Source organism: Anolis sagrei, chromosome 2, assembly GCF_037176765.1.
Source record: "Anolis sagrei isolate rAnoSag1 chromosome 2, rAnoSag1.mat, whole genome shotgun sequence".
Classification (NCBI taxonomy): Eukaryota; Metazoa; Chordata; class Lepidosauria; order Squamata; family Dactyloidae; genus Anolis; species Anolis sagrei.
Genome location: NC_090022.1, coordinates 225,587,617 through 225,612,242, shown reverse-complemented (window position 1 = coordinate 225,612,242; position 24,626 = coordinate 225,587,617). Strand labels below are relative to the sequence as shown.

Here is a 24,626-nt window from a genome sequence, read left to right as displayed (position 1 = left end):
AGCAGACTTTAACAAAGGACTATAAGTCCAATACTGATTTAAATTGGATTATGCAATTTTTATTCTACTGAGTGTTTTACTTGGAACTGACAAGCAGATGTAGTCTTTTAATTACCTGCTACACAGAAGAATGAGAGGTGACACCCACCATGAATAACCATTCTAGCACAGTTGAAGGAGCGATCCATAACAATTGTAATATTGCCTCATGTAAGCTGATCACAGCTATCAGTTTTGAAAATGATTCAGATGAAGATATAAAGTGGACTACCACCAGCTGTTTAAGGCTGATCATCTGGTGGCAGCAAGGGAAGCCAGAGAAGCCTCCCAGCTCTCCTCTGCATGGTCCTGTGTGGGTGAAGGTTCACTGCTGCAAATGCCTGCTATAGAGAGCTATGGGGCCTCCCACATCTGCAACCAGCTAATTAGTTAGCTGCAGCCGTGGCAAGCCGAGAGAAGCCTCCCAGCTCTCCCCGACAGGTGCACATGGGGGAGAAGGCTCACACCTGTGGGAGAGAGCTATGGGGCCTTCCCTAGCCGAGAGAGGTCTTATCTCTCTCTCCCGTTGATGAGCGAGCAAGGCCTATAGGGCTTCCTTTGGCTGCTAGTCTTCCAGCGCGTGGGGGCAAAGGAAACCCCTTAGGCCCCACTTACCAGCATGTGCGGGTGAGGGAGGTCTATGCAATTGGCAGCCAAAGGAGGTCCTCTAGGCCTTGTTCACCTGCATGTGCATAATAGCTGCACATCCCTTTTTGAAGAGGAAAACAAGGGACAAAAGTGCAACTATTATGCAGTGAAATATGGTATGTTTTATTGTCCATAGCTGTTTATTTTGTGCTAATGTCCTGATTCAAAAACAACAACATAGAAATAGTGGAATAAGAAGAGCCCTCCCTAAAGGTCTATCCACTATGAAGATTATTGAAAGCTAATAACTGAAAGCTAGTAAGAAACTGATGAGAACATTAGTGAGGAGTTGATGTTAACAGGAGCAGGAGTCGAGCAGGACGAGCCCTGGTATAGATTTCAACTACATCTCCAATTTCTTCCCCGGATAGGATCCAATACATAACACGTAATTTGAAGAACTATTCATACATGCAAATTCCTCTTGGGTGATTCTTTCAAAAGATGTTTCAATAATCTTTCTATATTCACAGACATTATGTATTCATAGACACTATGAGTGCTGTGCATTCCAGAATGTGCCATACTGACCATCTTTCAACAGAACCTCAGACAATGAAGAAATCTTAGAGATAATAGAAGATGCTGGATGATCAATTTAGAACAGCTTGGTCGCAACTTTTAATAAAGTTTCCCAGAAATGCACATGGAGATTAGGTGAAATGAACAGTTTTCAATTCCTTAAGTAGTAAATTAACTAAAATGAAGTATATTTTTGTAAAGAACCTCTGAGATCTAATACTGCTAAGTATTCTTGCACACTGGGGGAGGGAGGTGTATTGTGGTCTCTTCCAACTCTATGTTTCTATGTGAAATAGATCTGAAATTTGAAGAATATAAGGGAAAGGGATTTAAGTTTTTAATAAAGTGGGGGGACAAAGAAGAAAATGTAAAAAGAAACTATTAAAAACAGATAAGAGGAAATTCTACCTGGCAAGAACTAGAGACTGAAAGCACAAATAACTTTCTAGACCTTTTTGCTCTCACGGCAGATAAAAAGGAACTGGGTAGTGGTTGTAGTATATGAACTGGAGAACAGGAGGGGTGGGGCTGTTCCTACTAAAGATACTCAGCTATAGAATATCTGGATGTGGCTATGCAGAGGAACCAGACTCATATATTTGAGTTCAGAGATGATAAAGAAGAAACACGTGCAACTACATAACTGTACAACAGTATTTTATAAAATACTTATCATTATTCCTTTTCCTACTGTGCCTACTCTAAAATATAATTTTATTTAAGGTTTAGAATCATAGAATCATAGAGTTGGAGGAGACCTCGTGGGTCATCCAGTCCAACCTCATGCCAAGAAGCAGAAAAATCACATTCAAAGCACTCCCAACAGATGGCCATCCAGACTCAGTTGAAAAGCCTCCAAAGGAGAAAACACATACCACCAGACTGCTGAGAAGTACTTGCAGTTCCACTATCCTTTTTCTCTGGTTCAGGTGGTAAAGAACCAGTATCTCCCAAATTTTCATTCAAGGTCCTCAATATAGTAGTAATGTCACTCTGACTGAGGATCAGCTTTCAGGGAAAAAAGGAGTAAGAATTTGTATTACACTTAGTGCGTAACAATAAACACAACTGAATTTGAGATAACATATAGTCCACTGAAAAGCAAAACATCTGTTTATAAAATATATTCCCAATGTTATTTTACTAAGTAATGCATAAAAGAATGTCATCTTTCCACATTTCTACATTTCTTTTCTCTAAAATTATGTGCACAAAAATATTGGGGCACACCTGCCTACAGCTCAAGGAAAGTACTTAACTGTATTTCATGAAACACTCTGGGACACCAAAGCATATAGTAGATGCACAAATCTTTCAGATGCCATGGGACACATTAGCTTAAATTCAATGTTAAGTACCAACCAGAGTCAACATATACCCACCCTCCCTTTGCACTACCCCTGAATCAAAAAGCATTTGGTAAGTCAAATTTTAGGATAAGTTCTACTGAGTGTTTTACTTGGAACTGACAAGCAGATGTAGTCTTTTAATTACCTGCTACATAGAAGAATGAGTGGTGACACCCACCATGAATAACCATTCTAGCAAAGTTGAAGAAGCAATCCATAGCGATTGTAATATTGCCTCATGTCAGCTGATCACAACTGTCAGTTTTGAAAATGATTCAGATAAAGATATAAAGTGGACAGAAAATTGGTAGCTTTTTAAATCACAGTCATGAGTGGAGGCGAATTGCTACTGAACAAACCATTTAAAAGGCCCGGGACATATTGAAGGGCAGTAGATGTATGTATCCAAAGGCTGTCAGTCCTGATTTTATTTGTCCACTACATAATTTTTGATAAATGTTGATGGGTCTTTCTGTCCTGCTGTCTCACATACTTCTCCCCATGAAGATTTTACTATGAATGCAGTGGTACTCGTTATTAATATTGTAAATGAGCCCACACTTGTTGCAATGTCGGCATGTGTGAACAGTAATAGCATAAGTAAATGCAGTCTTTCAACCATAAGAACTAAAAGTCTTGGATTTAATGAAACAAAAATGTCTGAATTTCTGAAACACCCTATATAAAAACTTACATTCATTGGCTTGAGACGTCCAGATATTTTAATGTCAGGAATTTCATGATACCAAAGGGCAGCTAAATTGCGTTCTATAGTAACTTCAAGATTTAACGGCTGTAGTAGTTGTATTTCATTTTGTAATAAATCATTCGCAACACTTGATCTGTTAAATAAAATTGGAAAATGTTCACAATCCAATTACATCTCACTTGCTGAACATAGGGTTATAATGCATCCACAGCTATCCTGACAACTGGTGCTTTAATAGAAATACTTCACTAAACAGAAAATACAGTAACTTTGTATTTTAACATACAGGAATATAATAATACCAAAAGTTTATTGGATATGATTTGCACTTAATATCTATTTATTCACAACAGACTCTTAATAATATCCACTCAAAAGTCATTGTGAAATGATATTTCCTATGTTCTATCTGCCTCGCTCTCAGCTTCAGCTCTTCAGAATACAAAGAATGCAGTGATTCACCATCCAAGTAAATCTACATCTTCACACATTGATTAAGGTCAACGGAATCTCAGTAATATCAGCTGCAAACTTCAAAAAGGCTGGCAGATTTCATTTCCCTACTAAGCCTCACATTCCTACAGAGGAAAAGTGTGGTTAGTGTAAATGACAGAAAATAATTTTTTTTTTCTATGACAAAGGAATTAACAAGGAACCTTACACCCTGACCACTAGATAGAAAAATATAGCTTCGACTTTGTGTCTATAGAGAACATGATAAACATTCTATAGCTTTCATCAAACCCTTTCACAATTGTATTTACTTGACAATTCAGTTTAGAAAAAAACCTACACAATTATCTTAATATTACCTGTACACTTTTAGTTCACTCAATTTCACATGTATATTGTCAAGAATTGGTGGGACACTACATCGAAGTTTTGTTTTAACAAACAAAAAGTCATTCTTTATGGTGATCAAACCAAAATCCGCCACCAGAACATCAGGAGATACTGAGGATTGTGGGATTATGAGAACAGGTGCTTTGATTTTAATATCCAGTGCCATTCGGGAACTCTGTTCAGCCAATTCCATTACACCAGTAGCTGCTTTCTCAGCAGCTTGAACAGTGGCCTCAGTAATTGCCTCCTTTGCTGTTTGAAAATTGTTTACGAAAGCCTAAAAAAGTTATAAAAATAGTTCAGCAACAGAAGATGAGTATCTTAGAATTTTTTTAATGCTGCATCAGTATTAATGATTCATATAGTAAACACTTTTCGTCTGTTTCACACATCTGTATATGAGTAATAAATGTTTTGTAAGCTAGAAAAAGTATGCCGATATGAAAGAATAAGGCTGCAACATGTAAGCAATTAGAGTAAAAATAGAAAGTAAAAACTGTATCTATGATTAATTATATTGCATAATGACACATGCATGCATGCATTAACTAAACAAAGGATGGGAGCATTCCTTATCCAAAATTCCAAAATCTGAAATACTCACAAGGTGGATGAAATAATGACATATTTGCTTTCTGATGGTTCAATATGAATGCACAAATATTTTTTTCACATATTGTATGAAATTGTCTCATGTGCAAATATAGGTTGAATATCTCTTATCTGAAATGCTTGGGAGGAGTTTTGCATTTTGGATTGGTTTGGATTTTGGATACCTGCATTTACATATATACTTATCATGACATTATGATATACCTTGGAAATGGAACACAGGTCTAAACAGGGAATTCATTTATGCTATAGTATGTATGTGTGTATGTCTATCTGTCTGTATATATCTCCAGGCGATAATTTTATGTATAATATTTGAATGATTTTATGCATAAAGCAAACTTCGTATACATTCAACCTTCAGAAAAATAAAGCTGTTACTATCTCAGACATTCATGTGAACAATTGTAGATTTTAGAATATTTCAGAATTTTGGATAAGTGATTCTAGATAAGGGATGCTCAACTTGTATATACAAATATACCTGTGTATGCAAATATAACAAAAAACTGAAATCCAAAACACTTCTGGTCTTGAGCATTTCAGATAAGGGATACTCAACTAGTAACGCATATGATTCTGCACACACAAACACTCCTCTGATCAAGGTGCATTTTTAATTCTACAACACATGGGAATTCTAGAAAAAAGAGCATTATAGAAAAAAGGAATTCTAGAAAAGTGTCATGGTATAATAGCTGACGTCAATCCAACACAACAGGACTTCAAGCATAATTTTGAAATCTTACTCATATGATTTTACAGTCAACTTTGACAAGATTCTACTGTTTATATTTCATTTCAATAGTATGTGTTAGCATAACTGGGTTACCCTGACAGAGGGAACTGTTGAGGGACAGAGAAGCTGAAGGGAAATAAAAGGCAGGATAGCTGGTGGAGGGTAGAAGAACACAAGGGAAAAGAAAGGGTTAATGACCAGCAATGTATGTGGAAGAAAGGGTAGGGTGGTGACAGAAAAATAAACAAAAACAACAACAATATCATAGCTCTAGTGAAAGATGGTATTTCTAGTTAAAAGGTTTCCCAGATCTTTTAGTATAGAATAAGCAAGAAATGGTTTTACATCAGAGATTTTCAGAAGGATTGTTCCTAGTTGCTGAAATGTAATGGTGTGGTGAAAAAAAACAAACACAAATTTGGTTCAAAAGACAATGCACTGGAAATCTGAGCTTTATTTTAAAAAATGCAACATGTTCCTGGAAGGACATTTTTCCCCTTTAAACAAGCTGCACTCTTTTGATCCATGTTGTTTTAGAATGAAAATGTGGGGTATTTTACTACTGTAACTGTGGCAGTGAATTTTGGCACCACACTGCCAACTTATGCACCACGTGTTGCTTATCTCTGTCAATTATTTGTTATGTTTTCTAAAACAAATGGAAACTTACCAAAACAGCAGAAACAAATTTGTTAACAAAAACAATTTCAATGCATCCAAAAATTAAATAAATTCGGCTGTCAACAGCATTCACATTTGCATAAGAAGCACCTTCTGTGGCAAACATGTATGTCACCATCTTGAAGCTGAAGACTTCTTGCCCAGTAATATAGAGAGCCTTGAATTGGAGACAAAATGGTATAATGATTAAGACTAATTTATTTATTTGAAATATTTGTATTTCAAATAACCCCGAAGGGTTCTCAGCCCCGAAGGGGACTCAGGGCGGTTCACAATGTTGACAACAATTCAATGCCCTCGATAAAAACAGTATAAAACATTAAAATTGACCCTCCCCAAATAAAACATTAAACATTATTAAACACATTACATAAATAACATCACATATCACACAGAGACATAGTCGTTGTCCATATACAGTCCAATTTATGCAACGACAAATATTATGGGTTGATTCAAAGGTACTCTTCTGTTTAGAGCACTGGTTCTCAACCTGTAGGTCCCCAGACGTGTCGGCCTTTAACTCCCAGAAGTCCTAACAGCTGGTAAACTGGCTGGAATTTCTGGGAGTTGCAGCCAAAACACCTGAGGACTCACAGGCTGAGAACCATTGGTTTAGAGTGACTACCTAGTCAGAGTGTGCATAAATTGCATGATTCTAGTGGAGCCTTCCATGAGTAGAAGTCACAGGGAAATTATTTTCACTAATTCCCTTTTAACCATGCCTTCACCCATCTACTCTTTAGAGCAGAGCTTCTCAAACGGTGCTCTTCCAGATTTTAGCTCCCACAATTTCTAACAGCTGGAATTACTGGGAGCTGAAGTCATAGAATCATAGAGCTGGAAGAGGCCTCATGGGCCATCCATTTCAACCTCCTGCCTAGAAGCAGGAAAATCAAATTCAAAGCACCTGGAGGAGCAGAGTTAAAAAAACAATGCTCTAGAGCAAAGTTTCAAGGAGAAAGGGAATATGAGACATAAGGTGTTCTCTTCCTTCATGCCATCCTATGCTTTTTCAGAATCTGGCTATTCTCTCCTCTTTTTTGCAATAGAACCCACAGAGTCACACAGCTAGCCTAACCAGTATTTTTTCCCCATAGCTGCAGCAGTCCTGATTATGTGCTACTTGCAAGCACTTCACTCCAAAAGCCTACATTTGGAAACTTCACTCAGGACACATCTACACTGACCACTTAATGCAGAAAGCCTATGTCATGGAAAAACTCTACAGGGATAACACGGGACAAGACCACCTTAACAGCCTTGACTCACCTGAACCAAAATCAGAAGATACTCTGAATTCTGCCCAAGAATTTGGAATATGTAGGGTAGTGGTGACAAACATGTGGTTCTCCAAGTGTTTTGGATTTCAGCTCCCAGAATTCCTGGCCATTAGATAAGCTGGCAAGGGTTTCTGGGAGTTGGAGGCCCAAACATCTGGAGGGCAACAAATTTGACACCTCTGGTATAGGGGGAACTCACAGAAAACCATTGCAATATCGAGGAGGTAGGTTTGGTGTGTATAGTTCCTCTAGTCATTTTTATCTATATAAATAAAAATGTAATGTTCGTTTGTGGGATTAACAAAACTCAAAAACCACTGGACGAATTAACACCAAATTTGGACACAATACACCTATCAGGCCAACGAGTGACCATCACTCATAAAAACACTGAAAAACACAGCAGAAGAGACTTAAAAAGCCAAAAAATAATAAAAATGCATTACAATGCATGCACAAAACCACATATATGCACAAATACACATACATACATACACAAAACACACATACACAGACTGGGCCACAGCAACGCATGGCAGGGGATGGCTGGTGCTCAATAAAAGAATAAAGTCTCCTTTAAGGGTCGGATTTCTGTTCTATGCAAACTTTCAAGGCCGAGATCTAATTGGGATAGTATGGTCTTGGCTTATCTTGAGAGTAATGGGACGATATCACCATGTTGAAACCCCTGGGGAAAACATGTTTGACTGGGCAGCACATAGTACCCTGGCTTGGCCAGATATAAAACCATCACATAACAGGAAGGTGCTGCATGCTGACCAAAACCGAAATCTTCCTTGTTGCTGTTCTAGAAGTTCCCAACAACTGATTCAGAAAACTTGCTTGGTTTGTATTTCTTTTCTGTGACTCTGTTATTATACCTGTTTTTACAATACAATTCTTTCTTGAACTATAAACCACTTGAGCGCTTATTGCTTCCGGATGCAAAACAAGAAAAAAGAACCTTTGCATCTGGCAAAACAAGAGTGCCGCCCCCGCCCCCCCAACTTTGGACCTGTGTAAATAGAAGGGCCGGTTCTGAGACATAACCAGAAGCACCTATGCTCACTGCCGTCCATATCTCCCAGGCTCAGACAGCCCAGGGACACAGGGTGGTACTGCATCATGTAAATTTCCTGCTGTGACATGGGTCCCTTAGATCAGCCATCACAGCAACGTCAGCTGGAACAAACGGTTATCACGGAAAGGAAAGGAGCAGGGCATAGAAGAGAGCAGGGGGTGACACCTCCCCTTTCTCTGTTACTCTGACATCACTGCAGGCAATGTCCAACCAAGAGGACCCATGCCACAGCTGGAAACTGCCACAGCACAGAGAATGAGAGGGGTCAGTAAGTACATTTGATGGCACTGTGCACTCATGGCTACCTCCTGCCCCTTCAACAGATGAAGGGTGCCTATTTAACCCATCCTGAGCGGATCCATGTCCATTTGAGGCAAAAGGCTTACCGCTTTTGGGTCTATTTCCATCTGATCCCTCATTTTGTTTATCAGAAAGTTACCCAAAAGGGGAGGGGTGTTTTCCATTTCATTCGGCAGAGGCTCGGCCCATTGGCTACAATGGAAAATTTTAAAGGCTCAATCCTCAGCCATTTTAAAACCTATCTACATGAAACCTACCTCAGTTGTAGATCCCATTTACAACTGTAGGCCCGCCATGTTTCAAAACAATTTACCAATCTACTGATTTTTAAGAATTGTTTTAAGTTTTAAACATAACATTTTTTTAAATACGACAAATTGCAAGAGAAGGTTCTCGAAATTGTAGGTGCTGGATGTGTCCATTTTCAGCCAATCAGTACATAAACACCACCAGGCTTTTTATTGGCTGAGAGACACATACAGAGAAAAACTTCAACTCCCACCATGCTCCCTATGGCCACTCTATGCACGTGCCTCTGGGAAGCTGAATTCTCAGGGCCCTCTCTAGAGGAGGAGGAGGGAACTTTCTAAGCAAAAATGGAGGAGGTTTCTTCCAGGAAGAGAAAAAGATGCCATAGATCCCCCCTCAAGTATTTTGTGAACTTAACTATTTCCAAAAATATTGTCTTTCTGAAGTCGTTTCACTGGTCTTTCAGGCTCTCTCTTCCCCTTTTTTGTTTTTGAAAATTACTCAAAATGGCCATCCAAAAACTACAAATGTTTTTGTCAACAGTGATCCAGGCCCAACTCTAGTGTACCCCACACTGAGCTGGCCCTGAGATATTGGGTCAGTGTAGATCAGCCCTCAGCAAGAGAAAGAATACTAAATTAAATATGCTGTGGATTCAAGACAAGACCTTTATACTTAACTCCCATCTAGCACATGTCAATGCTATAAAGATTACTCCTACCTTTTTATAAAGAGCAGCCTCATCACAATCCACAATGACTATATTCTTTAACTTAGCTGATATTTCAGTTGTTTCCTTCTTCATCATCACCTGGCTATCAAGACCTAAAAATAACAGTTGCAATCAGCAAATTTAATATGATATAATATTATTTTTAAAGCACTTTCTCTAGGATAGGGATGTTAAAGGCATGATCCCGAGATGCATACCCAGCAGACCCTCCAAAGCCAAAAAAAAAAAAATTATCTCCAAAAAAATTTGAAAGAAAAAGAATTAAGTGCATCCCAAATTCCAATGGCAGTTTGGTGACAATTTCACCAGGTTCCAAGCCCCTATGGACCATTTCTGGGTAGTAGAGTATTTCCTAACAGAATTGACCTGTCAATCACTTCCTATTTTTTTAAAAAGGCCTTTCCTGGACCTATAACTCACAGAGAGGTGCTAAACAAGGCAAAAGTACTTCCAAAAGCCTGGAGTAAAAATGTTTTTCAAAATCATTTTCAGGGGTGGGGCATCATCTCTGAGGGGGGGCAGTGAAATATCCCACTTCCAAAAGTTACCCACTTCATTTAAGGATTTTGTTTTATCTTACCTTCAACACAAATTTCAGCTATCCTGCGTCTTTGTTCTCTCATAAAAATCCGTAAACATGACAGTTCAGCATAAACATAGAGATCACAAACATCTTGGTATTTTGAATTTTTTGAAGCTATGTCAAGTAAAAAAACAAAAGACGTAATATTATTTTATAAAAATAGCAGCAAAACTTTCCATTAGCTATCTGATGTCCAATTTGTGGTAGAATGGAGTTGGGAACTGTGGCCTCCAAATGTTTTTGGACTGCAACTCTTGTTGTCTATGTTGAATATGGCTGCATATGCTGGCCAGAGCCAATATGAATTGGAAGCCAATATATCCGGAAAGCTTCCCATTGTGGAAGAAACTTTTACAAAATCACAGTGCAATATGTAAATAAAGCAATGAAAGATGCAAAAAATACAGATTGATTTTCTTCAAAGGTTTTGCTGGTTCATTGTTTATAAGTTCACTCATAAAAGAGTACTCTCAGAGTTTTAAAAATATTATGTCTAAAAGTAATAGAAAGAAGTACAGTAAGCCCTTCACATTCACTTGGGTTAGGGGCATAAGGTCCCAGTGAAAGTGAAAAACCATGATGAAAGAAATTGCTATCTTTTACCTGACTCTCTAGGATTTCCTAGATCTTTCAGCATGACTAGAGGAAGTTGACCGGAAAAAAAAATCACAGTGGAAAACGTATAAATTCCCAGAGGGAATATTTAAAATAAAATCCATGAATAATCAAATCCATAAAGGTGAAAACCGAAATCTGGGGAGGGACACCTATAATGTCTTTCACAAGCACTGCATTCAGAAAGACAGTATCAACAAATGGCTCATTCTTGCAGAATCTGAGTGCATGATGGAAAATGTAATTCTGGAAAGACATAGTCTTAGACTTGGGGGATTTCTTTAATTTCTATTAAGTAACACACAGAAACAAGAAAGAAACAAGATTTCACTGAAGTGCTAGTATTTTCTGTCAGTAATATATACATCACCAGTAATTTTCCCACAATACTCCAGTGTTAACATATATTGTTCTCCTTCCCCCATCTCATCCATAAACCCCAGAATTATTTACATCTGGTACTTTGGAAAAGTTTGTGTTTTTCCAAAATTTTCAGTACTGAAAAGGAATTTGTATAATCACCCAGAACTTTTTTGGATTCTGCTCTAATTAAGCCTTGAGAAGGCCTAGGATATAATATCAAGTGGAAAGGTAGTAAGGAAGAGTTTGAGATTAGAAGACCTTACGCAATTTCTTAAGAACTTCCTTCTTCTCCTCTTTTTCCTGGACAATCTCTACTGGAGCTGCTTCTTGGCTGGGAATTAGATTACTTATGAAATTCATAGTATTCAGAAGCGCTTCTGTGTGTAAATGGATATCTATGGAGGAAAAATTCACCTAACAAAAAGTAATTAGTAAGAATGTGTTTAAAATACACCATCTTGGGCATAGCAATTAGGATTTTGCAATCCAGGTAAACCACAATCTGTTTCGGTGTCTTGGATTTCAATGTGAGTCCCAATTCGTTTTCTGGGAGTCTCCCAAATTGGGGAGAGCAGAAATCTGTTTTGAATCCGGGAAGCCAAAAGATTCATTTTTGATCTGGCTTACCATTGGCAATTGGGGGGGGGGGGGCTCCCCTTCGCCCGTCATTTTAGGCATTGTTTGTATTAAATCCTTCATTAAGATCTGGATTTAAAGCATCAAAGTGAAGATAAACTCTTTCTATGATCCTTTCCCTTCTGTCTGTAGAGGAGACCATGTTTAATGCTTTGTTAAAGATGGTTCTACTTTAGAGGAGACAGGAGCTGTAGGAGGCAGTTTTCCAAGGCATTTTAAGAAGGTTTCCAGCGAAGGAATCAGGATCAATCTGGAAGTATCCTACCCTAGAATTCCTTTAAAAAGTCCTCTCTTCTCTCTTGATTTGGATGCACTGGAGTGGAAAGGAGAACTTGTGGGCCTTTTGCCCCTCGCACTTCAATCTTCTTTATGCTTCCAAATTAAGAGCGGGCTTAAGAAACCTCACTTCCTGGGTTTGTTTTCCTACTAGCGGATGCCTCCCTCCCCACACTCCACATGTAACTAAAAGAAGCTGATTTTCAACAGCCACTATTCTGTTGTGGCCGGTAAAAAAAAATGGCAGTGGCGCCCATCAATTACGGACTTTCGAACCAACAAGCCACAGGCAAATGTCCATAACAAATCCATGTACACGCCTAATAGCAATATTAAGAGAGAAATAATCATTACCTTTGTCAGCTGTAGGATATTATTATAGGTAGTACTCAGGTCTGGAGCATTAATATCTGCCTGTTACCAGAAAGTAAGAAAGCAAGTTAAAACCCAGAAAGATTGCATACTGTACAACTATACCCAAAATCTAATTGATAGCTACATCCAGTTTCTTTTTTGCATGGTTTTGTTTACTAGCATAATATTCGTACTGATGGGCCAGACTAAAGAACATTCTGTTCAGCAAGCTACTCTAACTATGGTTAGCCCCAGAAAGTTCTTCAACAGAATATTAAGGCAGCAATACTTCCATGCTGTTTGTATCTAGAGGAAGATTGACGACCCATTCAGCAAAATGGTTGGAAACATTAAGCATCCAAATATTTGAAAGTAAGGAAGAATTCCCACAGCCAACTTTCTCAAAACAGTGACAGGAAATAAAGGTGACTTTCTTTCTGTTGCAGAAGAAAACAGACATATTTGGAGAACTACAGAGCATGCTTACAGGGAGTGGTGGGGGTATTTTTGCACGTTTCACATGTTTGGGGGTAGTCTGCATTATTTGTGGCAAGAACCACGATGAATTTTTTTTTAAGAAATCGGGGGAGGGGGGATAAGGAAGTTGAGGTACTCCATGGGCCATAAAAGTGGCCCTGGGGTCACACTTAGCCCTCTCCTGATCAGTACATTGTATTTGAAATCAATTAACAGAACTCATTCCCATCTCTATACCACCTTTTTGAGAAAACATGCCATATATACTCATGTTTAAGTTGAAAAATGTATGCCAAAAATTTGACCCCCAAATAGGCGTTATCTTTTACATGGATTGAAACAGTACTGCTGCCAATCCTGGCCTTTATATATGCCTGAGCAGGAAAATAATAGCAGTGGTGGCTCTTTGCCATTAACTTGGTAAAAAGAGCTAAGAGGGGTAGTGCTTTTTTTACCCCGACTAACTCTTGCCTGCCCACCCAGATGCCCATCTGGCCATGGCTCCAGTTGTCATCAGCCAGCTTGCATCTTCCTCCTCCTCTACCTCTCGGAGGAGACCAATAGGCTGGCTATGGGTGGAAGAGCTGAAGACGGCAGGTAAAAGAAAGCATTACCAAGGGGTGGTGATCCAAAGACTAAGCTGGAAGCAGGCAAAAGTTGAGTTATTAGCAGCCTCTTGAGTCAAATATTTCTCAGCATCATTCTTTGCTCACCATTTGGCTCAATACCCGCTCCCACATGGCAGCTCAAGACACCCCTGATTTTGCCTATTTTCTCGTGATCCCCAAAGTTCTCAACCTATCCATGGGTCATGCCAAAATTATGAATTCTGGCCCCCAAATCTAGCCTTGAGTTTTACACAAAATCGACTTATACACAACTATATACATTAATCAAACTACTCACATTAGCCCAGTTGTGGTTGCACCACATATTTATACATATTATTAGATGTTAGTTTTATATCTGGTGCAATACCATACAAGAGTATGTCACTACTTTTTAAATAATTATATATGGCTATTTTAAATATTATCATACAAATTCCATCATAGACTTGTTCACAAAAAGGATTCAAATCAATTTCCTTTACCTTTATTAACTCAACTGATAGAAGATCTTCCACTAAATTATCCAGGGTTGAAATGATGTAAACTGGCTTATTTTCATCATCTAATAAAGACACCTAAATATTAGCATCTACATTGATACTCATTTGAATGATTTCAATTAAGCATAATGTTATATTATACATGTATCTTAAAATAAACATATAATTGCTATGTAAAAGTGTGAGGGATGTCAAGGGCACTGCTCTCTTTAACTCCACTGAAAGATTTGTAAGCTGAGACTAGAAAAACATTGATGGCAGGCTGCTGGGGGATTGTAAGGGAGAGGAGTAAAAAAAAGGCTGTGCTGGGAAAGAAAAGGGAGGAAGAAAGGTTGGAGCAAACCAAGAAAGGAAGGAAGGAAGAAGCTTGAAAAACTTTGCTCTATGATCTGCCTCAGAGGTTAAGATCGTCTGGGAAGGCCCTGCTCTCAGTCCCACCTTCTTTGCAGGTACGACTGCTGGGGACGAGAGACATAGACTTCTCAGTGGTGGTCCCTCGTCTGTAGCCAGTCCCCTCTCTACTGACCTTCAAGAAAAAGCTTAAGACAAGTGGGACCAACCATTTAAGCAGTAATTGTAGAAGTGTAATAATAATAATGTATTAATGTGATTGACAAATGGACAGGCCAGGCATTACAATTTGAATTTGCATGATTTTAACTGTTGTTTTAATAATTGATCTTTTAATTGTTTGGATTTTAATTGTATTTGTTTATTTTCGGATTGATATGTGCTGGCATCAAATCGCTGCCTGTTGTAAGGCCACCCTGAGTCCCCTAAAGTGTGAGAAATAAATGATAAATAACAATAACAAGGAAGGAATAAAATAACTTTTCCAAACACACATCAGCCTGATTACACAGCTTATGGACTATTTAACTGACCTTTGCTGACCCAATGGAAAAAGGGGACACTGACAATATGGAAGCCACAACTTTTGGCACTCCTTTCACAGGAGAAGAGGAGTATCCTGTAACATGCTGGATTTAGTATATAGGTTTTAAGAAGTGGTAAAAGAAGTGGCAAAAGCCATAAAAAGACACTAAATAGGCTGCTCAGAGCCAGTAGATTTTGTCTAACTGAATTTACCACCTTTGCGTACAACTTGAAAAATGGCAACTATCAATGTAGTGTATCCACAGGGGTGTAATGATTGTATTCTTCATCGCTACATCACAATACCACTAACAGTGATTTGAAACATAATTACTGGAGCTGGATACCTTCGTTCAGAAGAGCCTAAAATCTGTAAAAAAAATTCCGACAGTAGCCTATACGGGATGTAACCAGAGCGTGGACTACCGTGGCCAAGTCAGACTTCCCAAGGTATGGGTGCAGCAGGCACACAAGTTTTAACTGTGCGAATGCTCCCCTGGTCACCGCTGAAACCTGAGGTTCCAGGCTCAGTAATGAGTCCAGGATCACACCCAAGCTGCGAACCTGCGTCTTCAGGGGGAGTGTAACCCCATCCAACACAGGCTGTAACCCTATGCCCTGTTCAGCCTTGCGACTGACCAGGAGTCCCTTTGTCTTGTCTGGATTCAATTTCAATTTGTTTGCCCTCATCCAGACCATTACAGTGGCTAAGCACCGGTTCAGGACCTGAACAGCCTCCTTAGTAGCAAGTGGAAAGGAGTGACAGAGTTGGATATCATCCGCGTACAGATGACATTGTACCCTGAAACTCCGGATGATCTCTCCCAGCGGCTTCATGTAGATGTTAAACAACATGGGAGACAATATTGAGCCCTGAGGAACCCCACAAGACAATGGTTGTGGGGTTGAACAGGTGTCCCCCAATAACACCTTCTGAGATCGGCCCTCTAGGAAGGACCGGAGCCACTGCAAAACAGTACCTCCAAGGCCCATTCCCACGAGGCGTCCCAGAAGGATACCATGGTCGACGGTATAGAAGGCCGCTGAGAGGTCCAGCAGAACTAACAGGGCCACACTCCCCCTGTCTAGCTCCCGGCGAAGATCATCCACTAAAGCGACCAAGACTGTTTCAGTTCCATGTCCCGGCCTAAAGCCAGACTGTGCAGAATCCAGAAAATCCGTGTCTTCCAAGAATACCTGGAGTTGTGAAGCAACCACGCATTCCAGGACTTTGCCCAAAAAGGGGAGATTGGAAACTGGCCGATAGTTGTCGAATTGAGTGGGGTCCAGTGATGGTTTTTTCAACAGTGGTTTTCTTATAGCTTGTTTTAAGCTCGCTGGAATAGTGCTTCCTGAAGGGAGGCATTAACCACCACCTTTACCCACCCGGCCAATCCCCCTCTGGCTTCCTTTAAAAGTCAGGATGGGCAGGGATCTAGGATGCATGTGGTAGGCCTCATTCCTCCAAGTATCTTGTCCACATCCTTGGGTTTCACCAATTGAAATGAATCCATCAAAATCGGACAAGCAGATGCTCAAATTACATCCACAGAGACTGCCGTTAACATGGTGTCCAGACCAGAATGGATCAAAGCGACTTTGTCTGCAAAGAACTGAGCAAAAGCTTCACAGCAATCTGCCAAGTTGTCAGGGCTCCCATCCTGAGTGGTGGAATTTAAAAGGCCTGTGACAACTCAAAACAGTTCAGCTGGACGGTTCTTTGCAGACGCAATAGTGGCCGCAAAGAAAGATTCCTTTGCAGCCTTTATTGCCGCGGCATATGCCCTTAGAAAGGTCACAAACCGTGTTCAATTTGGCTTGCTCGGATCTGAACGCCACACGCTCTCTAGTTCCCTCTTCCTTCGCTTCATCGCTGCAACTCCTCGTTAAACCAAGAAGCTGGTTTAGCTCGGCTACTTGAGAGGGGACGTTCTGGAGCGATCGTGTCTATTGCCCTAGTCATCTCCCCATTCCAGAGGGCGACCAAGGCATCAACAGGATCACCTACCGAGGTGGTGGGAAACTCCCCAAGAGCCATCAGGAATCCATCTGGATCCATAAGCCTCCTGGGGTGGACCAACTTAATGGGTTCTCCACCCCTGCAGAGGTTAGGGGGTGCAGTGATCTAAATCTGACCAGGTAGTGGTCGTCCATGGCAACGGAGAGAGGGTCAACTCCTCAACACCGCCACCATCCTCCCATCCCTGGCAGAAAACCAAATCCAACATGTGTCCCACACTGTGAGTGGGGCCAGATACCGGTTGGGACAGCCCCATGGTTGCCATGGAAGACATGAAGTCCTGAGCCGCTCCTAGTAGGGTAGCCTCAGCGTGTACACTGAAGTCCCCCAGCACAAGGAATCGTTCGGACTCCAATGCCAAGCTCGAGACCACCCATGCTAGCTTAGGTAAGGAGACCATAGTGCAGCGAAGTGGACGGTACACTAACAGAATCCCCTATTCTGTCCCAGTCACCCACTCTCAGATGGACACATTCAAAATTGGTTGACTTCAGGATGGGGCCCCTGGTCAGAGGAATGGTATTTCTATAGACCACTGCAACCCCGCCTCCCCGCCCCCCGGATCTCGGCTGGTGCTGTACAGAGAAACCTGGCGGGCAAAGCTGGGTTAAGTTTACACCTCCAGCCTCATCCAACCAGGTCTCCGTAATGCACGCCAGATCTGCCCGTTCCTCCAGGATTAAATCCTGGATGAACCATGTTTTTCCGTTGACAGATCTGGCATTCAATAGCACCACCTTCAACCCAGAGGGACCGCAATCCTGGGTACATTGATTTACCACGTCAGGAGACCGGTTTGGAATTACTAAAGTTCTACAATCCCTAGGCTGAATTCGTGGTCTCCCTTTCCTGCATCTCCCCCTCCCCATTATAGTTTCTATGGGAGCCCCTCGGCTGACGGGCCATCACCCCCTCCTCCATGTCACAATCAGCTTTCACAACTTCAACCCATGGTTCGTTACTGATTGTTAGGTCTGTTGGTATTTCAGCTTGCCATAATCCTCCCCTCCATTCATTTCCCACCTCTGCTCTACTATTTCCAGCTTTCTCCAGCCCACTCCACTCCCTATCCCTTTCCCAATCAATCAACAATACAATCAACAGACACCAGGGGATAGGGAACAGCATGGAGGGTAGATGTTAATACAATGTCACTAGAAATTCTTAAAGTGCAGGCAGGTATCGACTTTAAAGTGCTAGGTGATATGAAAGCTATTGAAGTGCAGTAGGATTTACTGATATCTAAAGCGCTAAGTAAAGTGCGACATGGGATTAAACGTTTAAGGTGCAAGTTGTCAAGTCAATGGATTAAAGTGCTGAAGCTGGGCAGGTTAGCAGCATAGTTCTATGTAATGGCAGTGTAGTTATTCCTTCGGGTCCTCAGTCTTATATAAAGGTCTTATTCCAAATTAGCCCCCTCCCCCCTAAATAATAATACATCAGACCAATAAAGTGTTATTTATATGGCAACCATCATTACTTAAAAGGAAGTAAGAATTTAGAAAACTTGGCAGCAGTCTAATATACATGATTTATCCAAATGTTGATTTTAAATTAATTTTTGTTTTAAAAAAATAAACTGAGGGAGATGTTTTGTGCCTTGATCTGTTCGTGTGAGAGAATAACCCACTTGTGGATTGATCCTTCAGCGAGGTTGAGAATGGGCGATAGCTCATGATTTCATAGTGCTTTCCTTTCATCCAATTTTCACCCAAGCTGAGACAGGTCCTGCACTTAACATATGCAGAAATGTCACATCATATAGAGCCTAGTGTCACAAACAGAATGGCAGGCAAGTGGTCTCTCCTTTGAATTTTGTACAGCTTAAATGTCTCTAAGGCAGTAGCACTAATAAGAGATTATAATGTCAAAACTCAGAGGAAAATGAAAACATTTAAATTAGAGATAAAGGCTAGAACTCATCTTACAGTAACTAGAATACTGTTCCTCTATTAAACCTCAGTGAGGAATATCAAGTATGTATGGGAAGCACTTCACCCAAATTTTTGAGTATGCATTAAAGCCAAACTATTGATAGAAATCTAGCAGTGTAATTTAAACAATCCTTTTCTGATCTAACTCTAATAAAATAATTTTCCCTCATTCCTCAACCTGTCCCATACACTGCAGGTTCTCATCAATACATTATTGTTTTAAAAGATATGTTAATCTGCTCTGGCACTGTGCAAGAAGAGCAGTCAGGTGCACCCCTCATCACGTCTCTCTTTCCAGGTTCCAGTGTTCTGGCATCTATGGAAGAGAACAAGAAGCCATACACACTTCTGCTGTGCTAAGAATGGTTGAACTTAATTTCACACCAATTTCCAGTATTCGTTTGCATCATACCTTGCTTAGTTTTCAAGCCTAGAGGTAGGGTCTTTCAAATTAACTATTTGAAGATAGTGGTTAGAGCTTTTTAAAACTAAAGTGTGGCACAGAATTGTTTAAATAAATGCTTACCCATGTATTCTGGACATAATAAGCAAACTTCTCTAAGATAAACTGTAGCATACATATCATAGGTCCTTAGCTTAAGCTCAGTGCCTAATTTTAAAATCTCTAGGCGAAGGACTGGCTGTTCAACATCTTCTTCAAAACGGCACACTTGAAGAAATGCCTATGTACAAAAAAAAATCGCCATGGTCAACTACACCTACACTCATGACAGCAACAGGCAGTTGTTCTATCATGTGTGCATTATTTGAATTATGCATGTTGTTGTTATATTATTATATACCCATTTTTTCTCTTAACGAGACTCAAAGTGGTGAACTGTGGTAAAAATAATAAGACAATATTTAAAACATTAAAATAGAATTAAACAGTACTATTTAAAATGAATAATTAAAACCATTAAAACCAATTTAAAATACGCAAAACACCACACAACACCCTCTGAACAGGTCTTATTTTTTTCTTCTTTAAAACCTTGCCTAAAAGAAAAGTTTTAGCTTGCCATTGGAGGAACATCAGGGATAAAGTCATTTTGTCTTCCCTGGGCAGGGAGTTCCAGAGCTGAGAAGCAGCCACCGTTTTTGTTCCCACCAACTGAATTTGCAATGGTGGTGGAACTGAAAGAAAGTCCAGGACAGGTTTGTACAGGGAGATGCAATCTGCCAGACAGCCTGGAACTGAACTGTATAAGGCTTTATAGATCATAACCAGTACTCTGAACTGTGCCTGATATAGACTGGCACCCAGTGGAGCTGTTGCAACAATAGGGTTGTGTATTGTCTGTAGTCAGCCTCGGTTAACAATCTAACCAGCTTTGAATCAGCTGAAGTTATGAAAAACTCTTCAAAGGCAGCCCTATGTAGAATGCATATGCTGCCTTTCAGGCCAAAATCTTCACAAGAATAACTTTCTACATATAGGAGAATGATACATTGGGCACTTATTTATTTTACTACATTGCTCTATATTGTATTTATATCCCACCTTTCTCCTATATGGGACCAAAGGCAGATTACAATTTAAGTAAAAATGAGGCACAATACAAATTAAAACCATTAAACAAACAAGCTTGGTTGTTTCCTGCTGGGGGAATCCTTTGTTGGAAGGTGATTGGCTGGCCTTGATTGTTTTTTGTCTGGAATTTCCCTGTTTTTGAATGCTGTTATTTATTTACTGTCCTGATTTTAGAAGGTTTTTTTAATACTGGTAGCCAGATTTTGTTCATTTTCATGGTTTCCTCCTTTCTGTTCTTTCTCCCATCCCATCTATGGATGCCTGTCATAGATGTGGGTGAAACATCAGGAGAGAATGCTTTTGGAACATGGTCATACAGCCTGGAAAACTCACAGCAACACAACGATTCTGGCCATGAAAGCCTTCAACAACACATTCTTTGGATACTCTTTGGCAATTCAAACATGAAAACCTGTCTGATTCTGTTTCAAGTTTGAAAAAGCATCTGAAACAGATTCTACTATCAATATAAATAATATTGAATCAGAAAGGGGAAAAATCTGTGTATGAGTGTAGAACATTAGATTATTGATCAAAAGTATCTAAATGCATGTACTCACCATAACAGTACTAGGAGATGTATTGTCGAAGGCTTTCATGGCCAGAATCACTGGGTTGTTGTAGGTTTTTCGGGCTATATGGCCATGTTCTAGAAGTATTCTCTCCTGACATTTTGGCTGCATCTATGGCAGGCATTCTCAGAGTTTGTCAGGTCACAACCTCTGAGGTTGCCTGCCTTAGATGTAGGCGAAACGTCAGGAGAGAATGCTTCTAAAACATGACCATATAGCCCAAAAAACCTCAGTATTTTGAAATTTAAAATATGAAACCAATCAATTCTTATTAGTATAACTATTGTTATGTCCCATTATATAAATGTTATTAGATCATTTCTATGTTGCTATACTATTTAAAAAAACTCTTTTATTTATTTATTTATTTATTTACTATATTTATACCCTGCTCTTCTCACCTCAAACAGGACTCAAAGAGGCTTATAGATCATGGTAAATTCAATGCTGCATGATACATACAATAATAGATATAACATATCATATTATAAAACAGTTAAAACATATAAATGCAATAAAACAGATTAAAAACATAGTGCCAAGTCACATGGTCATTATTCAAGGTGCTACATTCAAGTCAGATATAGAAATGGATAATTAAAAATATTAAGAAATTAACATGCAAACTCTTTTTATATATCAATGTATTTCTAAGTTCAATAATGTCTGAGCTTTTCCAGACCCTGATTACAACCTGTGACCATTTACATCACCCAAAAGGCTCTCCAAAGTGTGCATATTATGCATGTGGTTTCTGTACGATTTTTCCTCTTTTCATAGCATATTCAAGCTGTAACTGAGGCTCTATGTACCTTACAAGAAACCTTTGAGGGACAGAAAGAGGGCAGGTTGCAGCGGTAAGCTTCACCTCATGAGCGCCTTCCACCTGACCAATTTCTAGAGCCAAAGCCTACTTTGGAAAATATTACTATGAAAGTATTTGAAAAATCCACACACTGTGCAGTCACATGAAAAATTGAGAGAATGGTAAGGACAAAAACAAAAATAGTTATATTATTTTTGGAGTAAAGCAATTTAGCAACTACAATGGTAACAAGCTCGATGGCAATGAAGGTGTTTTTTAAGACCAAATATGAAAGGAAATGCATAAGGCTTCTATGGAAGAAGATAAAATACACATATTACCTCATATATTTCAAATCTTAGTTCAAAATCAATCATATTCTTCAAAGATTCCCGTCGTCGGACACTGCCCATACTACCCCAGGAACCCAGAGTGGCTTCAAAAAATTTCACGTCTTGCAGAGGACTACTTGGAGCATCATAAAATTCATCTTCAGATTCTAATAATTATGATAGTTCAAATAATGACTGTTATAATACATTTTCACTGTCACCTAAATATATTATAAGTTGAGAATACAATTATTACAACAACGTAAGTGTATTTACACCATATAACTGACAGTTTATTGCAGTATCTTAGACACCACTGCTTCCAAGTGTGTGTGTGCAGACATCAATATTTGATGTAAAAGCACTGTATTCTTGCCATCTAAAACTATTCTAAGTTAAACACACATTACCATGTGGACTAAATAATTACAGGCAAAATAACTCCAAAATGAAGCATGTTGAAAATTTGCTTCCAATTAATTTGCATATTGCTCTTTATGCCTTGGAAATGTGAACAGATAAACAGCAAATAATCTATTCTACCAAGGAGAAACAGAAAATCATAAAAAAATATCATATTTCATCACATAATAGTAATGTTTTTGATGTGGGACTATTTTTTGAAGAAAGAAAATCTGCCTTTGAATCTCTGGTTTCTGTTTTTATAAAAATAAATAAATAAATAAACTGCCTGACCTCCATAAGGGGAGGAGGAGGAGAGATGATCCAGTCTCAAACAAAGACTACATTTCTGTTCACTTTTTTTTTCATTTGTCCAAAGCAGCCTCCCCCATCAGCTTAGTATTGTTTTTTCTCAAATAGATCACTGAAGTATCATAACTGTCTAAGGGTTGAATTTTTTGTGGTTTTGTGTTCGTCTAGCCTTTTCTGTTTGTTTGTTTTTCAATTCAGAGCTCCACTTTTCCTCACTAACCTTCCTGGATTTACTCATAGGCTACACCTTTAAATCCTTCAAATCACTCTCACTAGGGAAAAGGAATATTTTACTCAAGTCCTCCTTCTCCTCAGAGGAGACCAGCAGCCATCTGAGAGGCATTTTTAGCCATCTGAGAGGCATTTTTAGTTATTTTATTGTGTCCCTGATATGCTGACATGCCACCAGCGGAAAGATTCCTTCTTTATTATTTGTGTCTGCTCAAATCTTTGAAATAGATCACTAGAGGACAAGAATATTTCCTTAAGTTCCCCTTCTCCCCAGAGACCCTCTGTATCCCCCGAGCGGCTATATCTGATTTGCTTCTTGTTTATCTGTAATGCTAGCATTTACCAATAAAGACTTGGAGGTCACTGAATATGCCCAGAAAGAGGCAATCTGCTCCCAAGCAGTCTATTGCTTTAAAACTGGGTTTTCAACATGGGAGCTGTAGTGAAACGAAGAGAGATATCATTGCTACTCCTATGTTTTTCCCCACTTTGGAGGCGCTGCCTTCAAGTTGCTGTTTTAAAAATAGTCGTTGCTGCTTACCAGGAGACAGATCATTGCTACAATGTTCTTCTCGACTCTGGAGCAATTTTCTCTCGTTTTCAAAATGGGTGCTGTTTTTAAAATTACACTTGCAATTATCATTGCTACTGCAATGTTCTCTCCACATGGGAGTCATTGCCTCAGAGCCCATGTTCTATCTCCTAGTGAACTCCAATGGCAGTTGGAGCTTACTAAGAGATAGATTATTGCTTTCTTTCCTTATTTTCTCCTTGATATTAATCTTTACTAACATCTTTGCCTTATAAGTTTGTCAGAGAAGGGCAAACACGGCTATTGGTTAGGCAGGACAGAAAAAAAACTGTTGCAGAAGGGAGCAGGGTTCTAAATGGCTCAACAAAAATAGAATCTTGGATCCTGCCATTCCAGTTGGAGCATGGGGGTGAAAACCTAATGTACTGGATTACTTTTCTTTGCCATCCTGAGAATATAGTAGATGCAGCTAGGCTTTCACAGCTGGTTGGCAAAGGGGATTGCTACTGCTCTGCCACTGCCCCCCCCGCCCCCCCCCCCAAACGCATCTTTAGGTGAGCTAAAAGAACATCAAGCTCCACTAATCTATCTGCCTTCAGATATATTTGCAGTTTTTCTACTTTCATGCGGTTCCTTCATCCCTAACAACTGAGAATATAGAGGGCTAGCTGTAGAACATGGTGTATCATTACCTGAAAATAGTGATGTCAGAAATGAAGTCCTAATCATGCATCTGCGCAAAGTCTATGACAGGCCCTATCCTAGGGAACCCATTGTCATTTGAAACCTGAAGTTATTATTATTATTATAAGTGTCTTATTTTAACTTTCTACGTGGAGTGTGATCAGGTCTTGTCAGGCCTTGTTGTTCTGT

At 39.5% G+C, this 24,626-nt stretch overlaps 1 protein-coding gene across 3 annotated transcripts in view; it reads right to left on the bottom strand.

Moving 5' to 3' along the window:
• The window catches only part of VPS13A (vacuolar protein sorting 13 homolog A), a 155,730-nt gene that overhangs the window by 82,224 nt on the left and 48,880 nt on the right, over positions 1-24,626 (bottom strand). For all 3 annotated transcript variants that reach the window (XM_060762168.2, XM_060762167.2, XM_060762166.2), the window contains exons 25-35: positions 22,286-22,443; positions 19,560-19,716; positions 14,186-14,265; positions 12,616-12,675; positions 11,613-11,763; positions 10,369-10,485; positions 9,777-9,880; positions 6,132-6,299; positions 4,080-4,387; positions 3,253-3,400; positions 2,085-2,217 (exon numbers count right to left, since the gene is read on the bottom strand). In XM_060762168.2, the coding sequence (XP_060618151.2) occupies positions 2,085-2,217; positions 3,253-3,400; positions 4,080-4,387; positions 6,132-6,299; positions 9,777-9,880; positions 10,369-10,485; positions 11,613-11,763; positions 12,616-12,675; positions 14,186-14,265; positions 19,560-19,716; positions 22,286-22,443 (1,584 nt within the window). The remainder of the gene's footprint in view (positions 1-2,084; positions 2,218-3,252; positions 3,401-4,079; positions 4,388-6,131; positions 6,300-9,776; positions 9,881-10,368; positions 10,486-11,612; positions 11,764-12,615; positions 12,676-14,185; positions 14,266-19,559; positions 19,717-22,285; positions 22,444-24,626) is intronic.